Below are 18,161 nucleotides of genomic sequence, written 5' to 3'. Positions count from 1 at the left end.
AGTGCCAGGGCACATGCCAAAGGAAGCAGTTATTTCTGATTTCTCCTCCTGGAGGAATGTGACCTCACTCATAGCTGGATGCTGCCACCTTCAGGCCCTTTGCAAGTCCTGCAGAGGAAATCTGGCCTGATAGGGGTCAAGGACCTTCCATTTTTGCATTAATTTAAGAAACACTATTGGACGTCTGTTCTTGTTAGCCCCTCAGTCCATGGCTAGAGATAGATGAGTAGAACAGACATGTACACAGAAAATATAATGCAGTACACACAGTGATTACATCCAGGTTATTGAGAGAAGGCTGAGGCATTAAGATCAGAAGAGATAGAGCTAGCAGGTAGCTGGGCTCTCACATGACCAATTGTGGTTCAGGTCTCAGACCTAGTGGCTTGCTTTCTCACCTCTCTCTCTGTCTTTATCTGGTGAGTGTATGTCAGGTAGGGCCTGAGAGGGCTGGTCCACAATGACCAGGCTGTTCCGTCTTCTCTTGTACATCCTGTCCATTCTGCACCCAGGACTGCAAGGCGTCTTGCTCCCAAGGAGGTTGGTGCTCCTCCCTCCTTTGCTCTCAAAAAGGCTTTTATCTTTCTTCTTCTTCTTCTTTTTTTTTTTTTTTGGTATTTTAAAGGACAGAAAATGAGAGTGCTTTGTTTGGAATTGCCATGTGTGGGCTTGGAGGATTTGGATAAGCCAATCCAGAGCCATTCTGCACCTGCAGGAGGCGGGGTAGTGGGATGGGGTTGTGTGCCCAGGTGCTTATGGTAGGAACCTGGGCAGGAGATGAAGGTGCAGATCAGGGCAATGTGCTGACAAGGCAAGGAAAATAAAATGGATTGCTTCATATATAGCAAGTAAAGCCAGGATTCCGTAGACGCAGAGGCCTGTGCGGAGGGAGGCATCCACCATGATGCAGAAGCTTCTAGTCTGAGTGAGCAGGTGAACGGTGGGGCCTCAGACTGTAAAATCAAGGAGGTAGCTCAGTCTCAGGAAGGAGTACGGACTTAGTTTTGGTCATCACAGCCTGAGTTACCTCTGAGCATCCAGGTGGTTATTTCGTGAAGCTGAAGAGTTAGCTCCTGTGGGCGAGGTCAAAATGCTACACTGTTCTCAGGGTGAAGTTCTGAGGTGCACTTTCAGTGATATCTCTGTTGTGTAATTCTGAAAAGGAGAAAGATTTTCTTGGTTAAAGGATAGAGAAATCTCACTTTAGAGGTCTCCTAAATGAAGTGGGGAGACTTTAGGGGATGAGTACCTGCTACTTGTAGTATTACCCTGGGCTCAGCAAGGGTGATGGGAGTTTTTGAGTCCGGGCCTCTTTAGTTGGCGGGTAGCCCTGACAGCGTCCTGGCTGACTTGTCCCCCGTGTGGAGGCACTGGGGACAAGTCAAACATTGGGCAGTCACTTCCCCAATGACCAGGCTGTTTGCACTTGGGCATGGCTTGGTGGACGATTGGGGACAAGGACATTGTCGAGCCCAGTGGCCCGTGTTCCCGCACTTGACTCATGGTCTCGGGGGGGATGGACTTAGATGAGGCAGCCCCATTCTTGTGCCCCTGTGAGGCCACCCAGCTCAGGGCTACTGCCAGGGCCTAGGTTTGGAGTGTCACTATGTAGTGAAGGCAGGCTTGGTGTTCAGCCTCAGCTGCTTCCTTCCAGGCACTGTAAACCTTAAATGCCATTTTTACCAGATTACAGATGGGGAGGAGGTGCTGGGCCTGGCCATGCAGAAGTAGGACTGGGGTATGGTGGGAGACTCGGGGCGGGGGCAGCGCTGGAAAGGAGGGGAGTTAAGAGTTTCAAGTGGTTTGTTCATAGGAGAGAGATCAGCCTCCAGGAGAGGTTTGGTTTTTAGATTGTGGGGTTTCGGTCACGAAAAGGACTTGGGCGGTAGTGCAGGAGGTGCAGAGGGAGAGGCAGGAGCTTAGGTCCCAAAAGGCTTGTACATATTGAACCTCTGACCATTTACCTACCGCTTGGCAGTAGTTATCCAAGTCAGTGAGAATATTGTAATCAAAGTCCCCCGAGGAGGCCATTTGGACCCATTGTCCAAATTGTATTGCGGCCAGGCCACAGCTCCTGAGAAGAGCCTATTTCTGTGATTCTCATTCACCGTAACTTTTCACCCTAGGGAGATACTCCTGAGTCTTCTTTTTGAAAGTAGAGAGGAAACCAAGTTTGTGATTTTTTTTTTTTTGTTCTTAGCCATAGGACATGTGCGCTTTCCGGAAAGAGAGAGAGAGAGAGAAAGTGAAAAATCATTGCCCAGGGGGTGGCCACACTGCAATCCCTCTCTCAGGGTTTTTGGCACACACACACACACACACACACACACAGAGTGTGATTTTCAAGCCACCAGGTCTGGGACTCGAACTTCAGGTGGCCATGTGGGAGTCCAGCACCTTTATTACATGACCTGCTGATCCCTAGTTTGTGACTGTTTTTCAGGCCTTTATGCTCTTAATAAGTAGAGTCTTTTAGAATAAAGCTAGATGGGACCTTAGAAGACAGGTGCTAAGAATTTAAGTTAAATATGGAGCTGGTATCAAACCCAGGATTCCTAAATCAGGTCACCATATCATGGTTTAAACTGAAATTTTCATCTATAACCTGGGTACAGTGTTTGTACTTTATTTCTTGGTGGGTAGGAGAATGTGTTTTACAAAAGGCTTTGCTGAATGACTAGTACATTTGCTGCATGCCAAGTAGTTACACAAGCATGTGATTCTTTGCCAGAACTTGCTTCAGAGTTTATAAAGGGCTAACGAAGTTAAAACTCTCTACCTATTTTTTCTAAATGTGCCATTGCCAATTCAAGCAAATATTATTTTAAATTAAAATGTTGACTACAATCTTAGAGGAGAGTCTTGTGCATCCATAGTAGAGAAAAATAAATCCAAATTTAAAATGATGTATTTGACTACCTGAAAGAGCAGTTGCCAAGAACATGTCTTGCTACTTCATTCAGTTCTTCAGCTAACACGGTGAAGCATTTGACATACCCAGAAATATTTAATCTTCTCAATTAGCTGTTGAACCAGCCAAGAATGTCTGTGCACAGTCCACTGGGCCCACAATGTTCTACTAGGTGCTGTCGTAAGAAGGAACATGCAGCATAGTCCTCATCTGTGGGAAGTTCACATGTGTCAGGGGATGGACCCTCAGGGAGGGCCTCAGCCACATCTATACAGTCTGTCCCGTGACTGACAATGTCAGGAGAGCAGTGGGTGAACTTCTGAAACCTAAGGCTTGTTCTGGGGTAAGAGGGATTTTCACTCTAATGCAGGGGAAGCCAGCTCTGTGAGAGTGAGGAGCATATGCATGAAGAAAAGGAGTCCTGAAAGTAGTTATTTATTATATAGAATTCTAAGCAGTTTTAGATATAAAGAGGAGTGAGAGGACTGGCCTCGTAGCCTTACTAGGGAGGTTAATGGAGCTGGATCCCACTTGGATGACTGCAGTGTGAATTCCAGCCCTGGTGACTTAAAAACCATGCAGGACACCTGTGCATGCACTTTTGGAATCCTGACAGGATGGAGAAATAGAGGAGGGACTGCAGCATGGCTGTGCCCCATGGGGGGAAGGAGGGTGAGTTCTCCTTTTCCCTCCCTCCCTCCCTCTCTCTCTCTCTGTCTGTCTTTGTCTCTCTCTAGTGAGCACATGTACCCTCTTGTAATTAAAGGAAGAGGAACAAGAAAGACATTGCTGGTGAAAGGAACTATTGCAGAGATTGGACTTATAATCGAGGGTTAGAGAGGACTCTTGGAAACCCTATCTGCATGCAATCTTTTTCTTCCTCTATGTTGAAATTGTTTATATCAATCTTGGTAGTAATTAAAGCACATTCTTTTCTGAACAAGCACACGAGGAAATGATTATTGAAATAAATGCATAAAATGTCTATAAGAAGTTAGCATTTTTAACTTTATGAATCTAAACTATATTATTAATGTTTTGAAGGAGATACCAGCCACTGTGGCCTTGTTATAGTTCCTAGTACTAGATAGTCAACTTTTTCCCAGTTACTAGCCTTGGGGGATGTGTCTTCTCAAAGGGAGGAATTTTTCCTCTCTTCACAGGACTGACTGGATATTCTTCATTTGTAAGCTTGGTTTGCCTTCTTTGAGAAGCCTTCCAATACAATTTATAGATAATTAAAATTTTCTTCCCTTTTTTTCTCTTTATTTCTCTTTAACATAGCACCTTGGTCATTGCCCTATTTAACACTTATCAAAATTTAAATAATATGGTCTTCAAAAACTTTATGAAGGATGTGTATTGTGAAAAAAATTATACATATATTTCAAATTTTGCTCCAAAATGAACTCATTCCTTTTTTTTTTTTAAGGTTTTTGTCTTAGGGTGCATGTACTCACTGGAGAGATGCACAGAGAGAGAGAGAGAGATAGTGAGAGAGAATGTAAGAAGTCATTCCCCCTCCCCAGAAGGGATAGCCATGCCACAATCCCTTCTCTTCCATTCTTCTCTTGGGATTTTGGGCACACATATACATGCATCTAGCGTCAATTACAAGCCAACAGGTCCAGGACTGGAACCGAGGTCAGCAATGTGGCAGCCTTAACCACCGTACGACCTGCTGGCTCTAAACTCATTCTTTAATTCTATTTTTTCTATGAAGTCTCTTGTTATTTATGTTCATTTACTTTCGTATTAAGTGTGTTTCTGGCCGCACTATATGTGCTACGAATTCAGGCAGACACGGTATCTGTTTTATTTATCACTGTGTAATAAACACCTAGCTCAGTGCTTGATACATGGCTGAGGGAAAAAAAGTTGCCTAATGAATGAATATGTGTCACATGTGATTTAAATAATTAAGCATCTAGATTATTCTTTTTAAACTTTCTATTTATTTATTTATTACTTACTTACTATGGGGTACATGTGCTTGCAAGAGAGAGAGGGAGAGAGAGAGAGAGTAAGAAATCATCCCCCAGAAGGTATGACCATGCTTGTCCATTCTCCTCTAAGGATTTTGGGTACCTATACACAGTGCCCTACGTATTTCTTAAGCTGCTGGGTCTGGTACTGAACCATGCTGTTGGCCATGTGGGATCCAGCCACCTTAACCACCACGTCGCCTGACTGGTCCAGGAGTTGGTTTTTTTATTTTTATTTTTTAATGTTTCTTTTGTGTTTTAAATTGAACCACTGTCCCAGTGTGAAAATTTTATCTTCTGAGACCAGGGCTTTTGAAATCTTTTAACCCTTAAATTTATTTAAAGAAATATGTGCTGTCAGTGACTAAAGCTTCCAAACAATGGTTTCAGAGTTCAAAGATTAGAAAATAGAGACTTCGAGAATTGTCCACCTAATGGGACCAGCAGTTGGCATAATGGCTGTGTCGCTGGACTCCCATGTAGCCTACCGCAGTTTGAGTCCTGGACCCGGTGGCCTAAACTCACGCCAGGTGCGTGTGCATGTGTGCTCAAGATCCCAAGAGGAAAATGGAGGAGAAGGGATAGTGGCGTGGCCATCCCCCTGGGGGATGATTTCTCACTTTCTGTCTCTCTGTCTCTGTTCTTTTTGGCAAGTGCACATGCCCTATAGCAAAAACCTCTCAAATAAAGGAATTGTCCACTTAAGAGCAGGGTTCTTGTCTCCAGAGACCACCCTCTTCCCCTTCCTTAAGCTCCAAACCAGTGGCTTGAATGGGCAAGCTGATATAACTTCTTGACTGCAGTAGAGTCTTCCGGTCTGGAATTAGCTCCTGTAAAACAGATTATCTGCCTGTGTACACTCTCCAGTAACAGACTTTTTCCCTCTCCCAGTCAGATTCCATCTCCAGAATGGCTGCTTTGGCCATATGAACTGGCTTAGTTCTTTGTGGGGAACATGGAACGCAGGCAGGAAGCATTCTGGCTTATCGGGTTCTGGCGTTCACAGCTTTTAGATCAGTTGCTTACAGTCCTGATTTAGGGTACCAATGCCTTTTTTTTTTTTTTTGAGAGGTTTTTTTTATAGGGGGCATGCGCAGAAAGACAGAGACAGAGAGACAGAAAGCGAGAAATCACCCCCCAGGGGGGATGGCCACGCTGGAAGCCCTTCACCTACATTCTCTTCTTGGGATCTTGGGCATGCACGTACGTGCGCCCGGCGTGAGTTTAAGCCACCAGGTCTGGGACTTGACCCGCAGTTGACTACATGGGAGTCCAGCGACATAGCCATTACTCCAACTGCTGGCCCCAATGCTGTTTTTTGAAAAGGTAAAATATTCTGGACATAAAACAAATCATTAGTTGTTCTTTCAATTGTTTCGCCATTTACCCAATTAGGCCCCGGATTTTAACTGCAATGATCCTACCCATCCCCCTTCATCCCATCCCATCCCTCCCACTCCCCAGTAATAAGCCATATCCAGGAGCTAGATGAGCTAAGCTGTGAAAGTACGGAGTTGACACTGCCGGGTGGACCGCTGTGGGTTGTGATGATGCTTTTTGAAGATCTACAGTATCATTTTGTTCTCCCACACAATTCTGCAAGTTTTGTTCTCAGCAAAGTGCAGCCTTGAAACATTTATCCCTTTCTCTCCACTGGGACGGGTGTGCAAACTACACAGCTTGGAGGGGCTTTAAAGCACTGGGCTGCTGCAAGGTGCAGAGACTACACTGGCTCTTCCAAGGACTCTTCTCTGGCCACCTCTGTGGTGTAGAGACAGCGAGAACTCCTTCCCTCCCCATCCTCCCCATAGTCACAGTCAAATGTGACAGGCTGGTAGTAGGAGACTTAGTTTTTGTCTTTTTTTTTTCTTTGCTGTAGGGCATGTGTGCTCAACAGAGATAGAGAGAGAGAGAGAAAGAGAGAGAGAGAGAGAGAGAGAGAGAAAGCACCTCCCAGGGGAATGACCATGCCACAGTCTCGTCTCCATTCTTCTCTCATAATTGGGGGCACTCAGACACATGCACCTGGCATGTGTCACCCTTTTTGTTACCCTCCGAGGAGTAGGAATGCCACCTTCAGCCTTTCCTTGCAGAAGGATATGACACCTGCAGACACTTGACACTGGCTTCCTTGGCAGGGCCCTGGTCAGCCTCCTTAGCTTTTCACTTTAACAGGACAAGAGCTTTGCTCCAGAGTCTGTAGCCCCACTAAGAGCTCTGGCTTCAAACCCCCGGCACAACCTGGTGGCTCCTAAGATGCTCTTTCTTCTTCAGTTCGGTCTCCTCTCCCTGGCTTCAGGATCAGAATCCGTGTTGCAATTGCTTCCCTGTTTTCTCTGGCTCCTGCAGTTGTAGACACTCAGCAACCAGGACTGGGCACCCCAGGGCCCCCTCTGGCTCTCACGCATCGTCCTCACATGAGAAACTCCGTGACCAGGACCGGGCACCCCAGGGCCCCCTCTGGCTCTCACGCATCGTCCTCACATGAGAAACTTTGTGACCAGGACCGGGCACCCCAGGGTCCCCTCTGGCTCTCATGCATCATCCTCACATGCGAAACTCTCTGACCAGGACCGGGCACCCCAGGGTCTCCTCTGGCTCTCATGCATCATCCTCACATGAGAAACTCTGTGACCAGGACCGGGCACCCCAGGGCCCCCTCTGGCTCTCACGCATTGTCCTCACATGGGAAACTCTCTGACCAGAACCGGGCACCCCAGGGTCCCCTCTGGCTCTCACGCATCATCCTCACATGCGAAACTCCGTGACCAGGACCGGGCACCCCAGGGTCTCCTCTGGCTCTCACGCATCGTCCTCACGTGAGAAACTCTGCGGCCAGGACCGGGCACCCCAGGGTCCCCTCTGGCTCTCATGCATCGTCCTCACATGAGAAAGTCTCTAAGAGATGCTCCCTTTGCCCTTCACCACTGGACAGTCAAGAACCTTTTCCACTACGCAGTCATCTCCCTGCTGGTCTAGCATCTCCTCCACTTCTTGTTTTGTCTATTCTTCATAGAGCCTTGGGGTAGAGGGTGTCTCTGCTCAGAGCAGCTCTCAAATGGCCAAGCAGAACTGGTGCGGTGCGCCTGGCACGGCCCTGCAGGCTGACAGCAGGAGTGGTGTACAGGCAAGCACTGGCGGCCCTGGAGCCTCTCACTGACGAGGCGTACTGCAGGCCCTGCCAACCCAGTGGGAGGCCCTCACACTCAGCTCTGCCCACAGCCTGCACCGCCTCACTTACCATTAACAGTCAAGAGCTCAGTTTGATATTCTTTGTGGCTAAGTTATGACTACAGGTGAGAAATATGCAAAAATGATCAATTTCCTGATCTCTTGTTAGAATCTGGGTTTTCTGATAGTTCAGAAAGCTGTTTAGGGGCCAGCAGGTGGCATAGTGGTTAAGGCGCTGGACTCCCATAGAGCTCACCATGGTTCAAGTCCTGGATCTGGCAGCTTGAAAATCACACTGGGTGCGTATGCAAAGTTATGACTACAGGTGAGAAATATGCAAAAATGATCAATTTCCTGATCTCTTGTTAGAATCTGGGTTTTCTGATAGTTCAGAAAGCTGTTTAGGGGCCAGCAGGTGGCATAGTGGTTAAGGCGCTGGACTCCCATAGAGCTCACCATGGTTCAAGTCCTGGATCTGGCAGCTTGAAAATCACACTAGGTGCGTATGCACCCCAAAATCCCAGGAGAAGAATGGAGGAGAAAGGGTTGTGTCATGGCCACCCTCCTCCCCAGGGGGTGATTTCTCACTCCCCCCTCCACTGTCTCTCCCTCTCTGTCTCTCTTTGGTGAGTGCACATATTCTATGGTAAAACCTTTAAAAAAAAAGCTGCTTATAGATAGTCTTCCCTGGCAAGATAGGAAGAGGTTTTTATGTTCACTATTTACCATAACAAGCTCAGAAGTGAGAAATAATTCCATAAAATTTCACAATAAATATTAAACTTGTTAAATTGTCACATATAAAATAAACCTTCATAAATATGACATGAAGGAAGCCATAGGCATAAAGTGGATTTCATTCCAAAAGCTGTGATCTGAGAATATAAATATGTTTATTCCTTCTTCAATTTATTTCTTTCGAAATGTCATTTTTGTATATAACTTTAGATATTCTTATTTTCATGTTTTTCAAAATTTGAGGCAAGAGATATAATGGAATTAAATTTGTTTTTCATATTTTTATTAAAAATGCTTCTTGGGGGGCAGTTTTTCCTTCATTAATTGTTTTCTGGAATCCCAGCAATAGACATTACTAATGGATGAAGGAACTGGCTCTAAATGGTTTTTAAGTGAAGATTTTATATCTACAAGAGGTCTTTGAGAAGTTTATGGAAAATGTGCATGATAAAGTAACTGTATGGATTGAAAGTTGCTTTCATCAAAATAAACTTGTACTTTAATTCTATTTTCTCACAAGCTTTCGGAAGATCTCTTGTTTATATTCTTATACACTGTGCCTATTTATAGGGCATTTTGAGAATCGTCATAGCTAAACCTAGCTAATGATGAAGCTCGACTGAGCAGGACGGCAACCAGTCTGAAATTAAGTAAGGCTTCTTCTTTTCTTTTCTTTTCTTTTTTTTTTTTTAGAGGTTTTTACTATAGGGTGCGTGTGCTCTCCAGAAAGAGAGAGACAGAGAGACAGAAAGCGAGAAATCCCCCCGTGGGGGCGATGGCCATGCCGCAATCACTTCTCCTCCATTCTCCTCTCGGGGTCTTGGGCACGCACACACATGGGCCCGGCGTGAGTTTAAGCTACCGGGTCCGGGACTCAAACTGTGGTCAACTACATGGCAGTCCAGCGACATAGCCATTACACTAACTGCTCGTCCCTAAAAGTCTGATGCTCTACTGACTGAGCTATCTGGGCTTGCAAGAAAGGCTTCTATGAGAACAGTCTGACTAAGTGAGTCATGGGAAGGTCTGTGTGAGGACTGGTCAGATGAGAAACCAGAAGTGGGTATTTGAAGAAATCAGGATCACTAACTCAGGAGGAAGTCACTGACTTTGATGGCAGTGAGGAATGATGTGCACCTGCTTGTATCTTTTACCTGTAAGTACCAGGACCATGTTGAGCTTTTAAAGACAGCTTGGTGGTCCTTGCTGGCTCTCCCTATAACCAGTTACAGAAACAAGTTCCCTTCTCCAGCCTGTGCCTCTTGTTTCATCGACTGTGAGAAACAGCAGCTGGACTTAGTTTGTTGGTAACACCAGTGCAAGACTGGCTATGCTGTACTGTATTTGTATACTGAAGTTTCTGTATGCCCACCCTACTTATTTTTCTATAAAGTATTTTATTTGTTTTTCATTGCTTTGACTTTATCCATAACAAATAAAAGCTCAATAACAAAATAAGGTGCCCTTTTCAAACAAAATATATCATCACAAAACATTTTGTAAAACTTAGTTTTATTAAGAATTATAAACATAGTATATAGAGGTATGCCACTATGGTTGAACCAAACTATGCTTTTTGTAAGTGGAGTCATTACAAAGTATTTAGGGACTTAGGGGCTGGTAATTCTACTTCATCAAACTGAACATTATGGTAAATATTACAATGTAATTCTAGGGGCACCTCTGTGTTTAGATAATTATAAAAAGGCATATTTCCTGAAATACTAATTTATGTTGGCAAATAGCTTTTCACCAAGAAATACAATGATTATTCTTAAAGCTAGTCACTGGAAAATGTGTTCTTCCTTTACACTTCCCCATTTCTTTTACAATCTAATCAAGTGTGTGTGCCGTGCAAGGAGCCGACCACAAAACATAGGTCAAGGTAACTTACAACAGACATTTAAAAGAATTATTTACAGTCGTATCCCCCCAAAAAGTATTAAATGAATATTGCTTTGGAAATACACTTACCATATCTTTATATGCTATGTTCTAAGTGGTAGCAAATGTTTAAAACTGTGCACAGGATCCCAGGAGGAGAATGAAGGAGAAGGGATTGTGGTGTGGCCATCCCCCCTTAGAGTGTGATTTCTCACTTTCCCTCTCACTGTCTCTCTCTGGTAAGTGCACAACCCCTATGGCAAAAACCAAAACCAAAAACAAACCTCTTTTAAAAGCATCTCTATTCCAACACAGAGACCTAAATATATGTTTTTTGAAATATATAATTACAGGCTTAGGAAGTGTAAATTAAAACGTTAATATTGCTATTAAGACCCTGCTAATTCCCAGGTACTCATTAGACTCTCAGTGTTTATAAGTGCTCTTTATCTTCACCAGATCTTCTTCTGTGTATTTCTGGGACAGATCTATAACCTCAGAGGAGCAAAGTGTAAAAGGGAAGCTCCAGGTCACCATCACACAGCACAGAGCTCCCACTTAGATCTCAAAACGTCAGGACAGTTCGAATGCTGGAATGTAAAAAGAGAGCTTTTAGTGATTTCTTTCCATATCATTTGAACAACAAATAGCTTGAGCATTTGCCTTTCTGTCTGTAATAGAAACTTCAGTAAGTTCTGTGATTGGACATTCTACTGGGCCCGAGGGCCTCACCAGTTAATTTTCGTGTGTCTCTCTGGGCAGAGTACTAAATAAGCTGCACCTGGAAGCATCAGTGAAATTGCAATCAGCTGACAAGAATAAAGGGGTCTTCCGATTGAAGAGAAAGCATGAATAAAGCTGGAAAAGTGTGGACAGAAAAGGCCATCCCGTGTGCTTAGACTTCTGTAGATCTTCAAAGAGCATCCTCACAACCCTCACTGTTCCCTTGGGTGCTGGTGCAGAAGCTGTAGTGGAGTGGGTGACCGTGGGCAATGGGACAGTAAGGCGCTAGAGGAGATGCCAGGGCTTACAGCATCACAGTGCTTAGTATCATTCCATGTGTGTTAGGCAAGAGCGACACGCCAGACATGATGTTACAGCTACTAGGCTATAAAAGCAGAATACATGGCATTGTTTGCTGAGATAAGATATACTACCGGGAAAATTGTGTTGGGTGAAGTTGATGGAAGTGAGACTTTCAAGTGGAGCTATGCAGGAAGTGGGTGGAAACTGAATTGCTAAGGTTTAGAAATGTCCTTTTGGAAGCATTAAGGTGATAGGAGAAGCAAAATTACTGAGAAGCAATTTATGTTTCTTCGGAAAACCATTAGTCATTATTTTCAAACTGGTCATATTAAGCTGTTAGTTTTGCTTGTATGAGTAGAGGGGTATTAGGTGGTTCCGACATTTCTCTAACAAAAAATGTTTTCTTGTTTAAAATTAGTTTAAATGTGTGTTCATAATACAACGATCCTGTAGACTAGGCCAGATGTGGAGATGAGACACAACACTGGAAAAGCACTCCAGGGAAAATCAGTGGAAATTTGGATCTCGGATTGATGTATAGCTTCTTTCAAGAATAAAATTCAAATCCTTGGTACATGGTGGATGCTCAATAAATTTTTTTAGGACTGGGCCTGTAGTCTAGTGGTTAAGAGAATCGGATCCCACCTTGCTCACCCTGCAGTTTGAATCCCAGGCCCTGGCAGCTTAAAAAATATTATGTTATTGGGAAAGTCATGACATAATTTTCTGTGTTTTTCTATGCAAAAATGCGTCATGACTTTTCCAATGACCCAGTAGCACAGGTAAATGTGTGTGTATGCCCCAAATCCTGAGAAACAGACAAGAAAAGATTGTGCTGTGACCACACCCCACTAGGGGTTGATTTGTCCCTCTCCATTTTTCTGTCTTCTGTTTCTCTCTGTTGAACACACATGCCCTCTGGCAACTAATAATAATAATTTAAATAAAATAAAAAATATTTATAGAGTCCACAAATGAAATTCCATTTTATCTTATAACAGGCTCTTTGCTGTTCCAGGCCTCCTTGAGGCAGATACTGGGTAGCTGAAATTTATGTGACTTCTTTGTACTCTGTCTCCACTTCTTCTAAATTCTTAGAAGCAACCAGAGTGGTGATAAGAACACCCGTGTTTATCCAGTTTGCCAGGCTGTCAGGAGCGTGGCGTGTGCTGAAGAGAACACGGGCCCTGCGCTGAGTCTGCAGCCTGGAGCTGCCCCTACATGGTCTGACGAGCTATTTATTTGTCCCTCACAACCTCTGCTTCTTCACCTAAGAACAGTCAGGATAGTACCTGACCCGCAAGGGTCAGAAGAAAGCGCACTTGGACCAGCAGTTGGTGTAATGGCTATGTCACTGGACTCCCATGTAGTCAACAGTGGTTCGAGTCCCAGACCTGGTGGCTTAAACTCATGCTGGGCGTATGTGTGCATGCTCAAGATCCTAAGAGGAGAATGGAGGAGAAGGGATTGCGGTGTGGCCATCTCCCCCGGGGGCGATTTCTCGCTTTCTGTCTCTCTCTGTCTTTCTGGTGACTGCATGCATCCGATAGCAAAAAAATATAAATAAGAAGAAAGCACACCTGGGAAAGCAGTCTGAAAACTGGAACAGGAGGAGGAGACTTCGTAGTATTATGTGACAAATATCTACCAGCTTTGCGGTGAAATAAAAATAATCAAGATGAAATCAATCTGTTGTAAATTTTTTAGTCCAGAGGATTTTTAAAAAATTGGTAAATATAGTACAATGATAGCCTCACTCTGTGAAGAAGTATATTAATCTGACTAGACTAAATAATCAAAAGTAAAATATGAAGGCGATAGGCACATTTATAAGTACTAACTTTTAAAAAAAATAATTATCTTATTTTAACTTTATTTATTCATTTTTAATTTCACCAGAGAGTGAGAGTGAGAAAGAGGGAAAATAAGAAAGAAAGCCACCAGGTCCAGAACTCAAACCACAGTCAGCCATGTGGGAGTCCAGCACCCTTAACCACCAAGCCACCTGTTGGCCTCTATAAATACTAACTTTTAAAAGTAGCCTGTGGAAGATGATAAGAGCACCATAAAAAACAGATGCATTTGGATTGGCCCTGTGGCTTGGTGGTTAAGGGAGCCAGGTCCCACATAACTGCCCATACAGTTCAAATCTCCGCTCTAGCGGCTTGAAGAACACACCAGGAGTGTGTGTATGCCCAAATCCTGACAGGATGGAGAGATGGAGGAGAAGGGGCTTGTGTGGCTGTGCCCTACTGGGAGGTGCTTGCTCCTTCTCCCTTTATTTCTCTCTTGCTCCAACACCCTCTCTCTTATAGTGCATGCACCCTGTTAGAAAATTAAAACACAAAGCCATAAAACAGATACCTTTGCCCTGAATAGAGCAGTTGAAATCCTTCATTGATATTTTTGAAAGGTAATACATGGGTGATCAGCTGGTCCAGGTCAAATTTCTTTGCCAGGAAGTCAGTCACTAGTGTGGGGACATCATCTCTGCTTTTCCAGCCTATAAATAAGCACACATTATCTCCCTTGACTTTACCAAATAATCATTACATTTCATTTTCTTCCCCTTCTCTCACCGGCCTTACTGCTGTTCCCTGTGCAGGGTCAGTCCCAAGCACATAAGCAAGCTGTGTATCTTCCATATTAAGAAACAAAGGACAGAAAACCCTCTCTTAACCCCAACATCTTCCAGCTACTCCATGCCTTTGGTCCTGTTACAGAAAAACCACTTTACAGAAATAATTGTCTTCAATTCACTTCTGGTTCCAGTTCTCTTCGTCTTATTCTTATGAAAGCCTACTCCAGGGCTTAGCTCTGAATTGAGGTGAGGAGTGGCTAACAACTATCTTTCCTGTTATCGTTGTCACAATTCTAGTTTAAACCACTTCATAGCCATCCGTGAAAGAAAGACCTTTTAAGGGAGATGTGATAAGGCAATAGGCTTCTCTCACTTGCTTCGCCTAGGAGACAAAGCCACTACTCCCAGGCCAGAAGCTCCACTGTCCTCACCTCCAAAGACGCATCCCTTCCATGTGCGTCCAGTGAAGAGCAGCATTGGGTCATAGGTGAGCAGCTTGGCTGATGGAGGCGCACCCACCACCACACTGGTCCCATAGTTCATGTGGCAGGAGGCGAGGGCATCAACCTGAGTTTATAAAATGAAAGGGGGAAGAAACCGTAACATTGGAATGGTTCTTTTCCTTTGGATGTCTTCCATATTTCTCTCAGGAGTCACCTTGTGATGCTTGGCTTGCTAAAGTTCAAGAAATAGAATCATCTTGCCCCACCCCCCACATTCACATATGCAAGGAAGAGAACCCTTAAAATAATTTATCTGGAAGGGTTGCTTGTCTTGCACTCTAACTCCATGAGAGTGGTCAGGTAGACGGCTCCTAAGCTTTTGACACGTTAAGCAAAATTGCTATATGATTACCAGTTTTTGCCAGAGTAACGTATTTCTATAGGCGATCATTAAAAAAGCTGTGGAAGATGAATTTGACCTTGTGTGTACCTAATTTCTGGGTATGTTATGGCTCCCTGACTCTTGGATCTTACCATGGTTTCGAGACGCCCAATAACTTCAAAAGAGAACCCCACAGTGTTGCCTGTCATTTCTGACAGCACCTCACTGATGGGCTTGGTGTAGTCCTTGGGGCTAATACACTCGGTGGCCCCAACAGTCATGGCCTTCTGAAATTTGTCTTTGTTGAGGTCAATCCCAATGATCCTGGATGCACCAGCTGCCTTACAGCCCATGATGACTGACAGGCCAACTCCTCCCAGGCCGAAGACAACACAGGTAGAACCAGGTGTGACCTGTAGAGAGAAAAGACCCTATCAATGTCTGTGGCAAGGTCAAAGAGCAAAGTCTGCAAAGTACTTCCATATGAGGAACACAAATCTCAGAGTATCGCTACCCATAGGTAGGACTGGGTGACTCACTCTGTTAATAATACTACAAAGAGGCCTAGAAACAGCAGAAGGTCTAAGAAGAGAAGGAATATTTGCCCAAACAAAACCAGTGTTTACTAAATCAATGAAAACCCTTCATAAAAGGCTACCTCATCCAGGCCTTTGTTGGAGCGCTCGCTCGCTGCCCTCTACACCGCCATCATTCCACCCTCACTGCACAGCAGGAGTGAGTAAGCACTGAAATCTCTATTGTCTCTCCTCCTCAAAGCCAAGCTAAATCTGTTTTAAGTTTGGTCTAACATGTTCTAAACAACCAGATCTCTGAGTCATTAGTAAGTAAATTGTTTTCTCATCAAAGTCTAACTTCCATGTTGCAATTAGATGACGCATGTGTAGCCCAAAAAAGAAAATGTAGTTAAGTAAATTTGGGGATTTTTGCCCTACTGTGTAACCCAATTTTACATTAGGTATCAGGGAGAATTGAACCCAGGAAAACCCATGGGATGGATGTGGCCTTTATTGTGACAGTATCTTTTCTTTCCTCCTCCTCCTCCTTCTTCTTTTTTTTTTTTTTAAATTTAAAGGTTGGGGTGGCCCAGGCCCTTTTTAGACCTCTGGATGATTTGGCATTTCCTTCCTTGCAGGTTTTCCTTTGGATGTCTTCCATATTTCTCTCAGGAGTCACCTTGTGATGCTTGGCTTGCTAAAGTTCAAGAAATAGAATCATCTTGCCCCACCCCCCACATTCACATATGCAAGGAAGAGAACCCTTAAAATAATTTATCTGGAAGGGTTGCTTGTCTTGCACTCTAACTCCATGAGAGTGGTCAGGTAGACGGCTCCTAAGCTTTTGACACGTTAAGCAAAATTGCTATATGATTACCAGTTTTTGCCAGAGTAACGTATTTCTATAGGCGATCATTAAAAAAGCTGTGGAAGATGAATTTGACCTTGTGTGTACCTAATTTCTGGGTATGTTATGGCTCCCTGACTCTTGGATCTTACCATGGTTTCGAGACGCCCAATAACTTCAAAAGAGAACCCCACAGTGTTGCCTGTCATTTCTGACAGCACCTCACTGATGGGCTTGGTGTAGTCCTTGGGGCTAATACACTCGGTGGCCCCAACAGTCATGGCCTTCTGAAATTTGTCTTTGTTGAGGTCAATCCCAATGATCCTGGATGCACCAGCTGCCTTACAGCCCATGATGACTGACAGGCCAACTCCTCCCAGGCCGAAGACAACACAGGTAGAACCAGGTGTGACCTGTAGAGAGAAAAGACCCTATCAATGTCTGTGGCAAGGTCAAAGAGCAAAGTCTGCAAAGTACTTCCATATGAGGAACACAAATCTCAGAGTATCGCTACCCATAGGTAGGACTGGGTGACTCACTCTGTTAATAATACTACAAAGAGGCCTAGAAACAGCAGAAGGTCTAAGAAGAGAAGGAATATTTGCCCAAACAAAACCAGTGTTTACTAAATCAATGAAAACCCTTCATAAAAGGCTACCTCATCCAGGCCTTTGTTGGAGCGCTCGCTCGCTGCCCTCTACACCGCCATCATTCCACCCTCACTGCACAGCAGGAGTGAGTAAGCACTGAAATCTCTATTGTCTCTCCTCCTCAAAGCCAAGCTAAATCTGTTTTAAGTTTGGTCTAACATGTTCTAAACAACCAGATCTCTGAGTCATTAGTAAGTAAATTGTTTTCTCATCAAAGTCTAACTTCCATGTTGCAATTAGATGACGCATGTGTAGCCCAAAAAAGAAAATGTAGTTAAGTAAATTTGGGGATTTTTGCCCTACTGTGTAACCCAATTTTACATTAGGTATCAGGGAGAATTGAACCCAGGAAAACCCATGGGATGGATGTGGCCTTTATTGTGACAGTATCTTTTCTTTCCTCCTCCTCCTCCTTCTTCTTTTTTTTTTTTTAAATGTAAAGGCTGTGGGTGACCAGGCCCATTTTCAGACCTCTGATGTATTGGCTATGTCCTTCCTTGCAGGAATTGCCTAAAGAAATAGTTGCTGCTGGGTCAGGTGGTGGTGCAGCAGCAACGCAACCGGGACCACATAAGAAAGGTCCTGGGCTTGCTTCCTGGGACCTCACACAGCATGGCATGATTCAGGCGTGCTGACACTGGGGTGGATCATGGCGTGATTCAGGCGTGCTGACACTGGGATGGATCATGGCGTGAAGACCTGGCTGGGAGTGCTTGCCTCTGTCTCTCTCTCATGGAAGAAATAAATAAACTTATATAAAAATTATCTTTGCGTGTATACATAAGTATATGGCTTGTATCTGCACCTGTAAGCAGAGATTTACAGAGAAATGCAGAATTTTTGTGTTCACTCTCTGTGACTTGATTTTAGTAATGATATCCTCATGCCTCAGTTCATTTCTTGCATTTGGAGCTTTGAAATCAATGCAATCATTTTAAGTATCATTAGGTCATTCATTCAAAAGCTTTACTGATGGGTTCCTTAATGGTCAGTATCTTACACCAGAAACTCAATTGAGTATTTCTTGC

General features: G+C 44.1%; 2 protein-coding genes across 2 annotated transcripts in view; one reads left to right on the top strand and one right to left on the bottom strand.

The window, feature by feature from the left end:
- The window catches only part of CUNH4orf17 (chromosome unknown C4orf17 homolog), a 254,168-nt gene that overhangs the window by 157,994 nt on the left and 78,013 nt on the right, over positions 1–18,161 (top strand). The gene's annotated exons all lie outside the window — the stretch shown is intronic.
- The window catches only part of ADH7 (alcohol dehydrogenase 7 (class IV), mu or sigma polypeptide), a 19,607-nt gene continuing 11,746 nt past the window's right edge, over positions 10,301–18,161 (bottom strand). Inside the window, exons 6-9 of the mRNA XM_014589203.2 lie at positions 16,636–16,896; positions 14,728–14,863; positions 14,080–14,218; positions 10,301–11,279 (exon numbers count right to left, since the gene is read on the bottom strand). Of these exons, the coding sequence (XP_014444689.1) occupies positions 11,255–11,279; positions 14,080–14,218; positions 14,728–14,863; positions 16,636–16,896 (561 nt within the window). The 3' untranslated portion in view covers positions 10,301–11,254. The remainder of the gene's footprint in view (positions 11,280–14,079; positions 14,219–14,727; positions 14,864–16,635; positions 16,897–18,161) is intronic.

This window comes from Tupaia chinensis, unplaced genomic scaffold (genome assembly GCF_000334495.1).
Source record: "Tupaia chinensis unplaced genomic scaffold, TupChi_1.0 Scaffold000340_1, whole genome shotgun sequence".
Taxonomy (NCBI): domain Eukaryota; kingdom Metazoa; phylum Chordata; class Mammalia; order Scandentia; family Tupaiidae; genus Tupaia; species Tupaia belangeri.
This window is presented reverse-complemented; position numbering and strand designations above follow the sequence as displayed.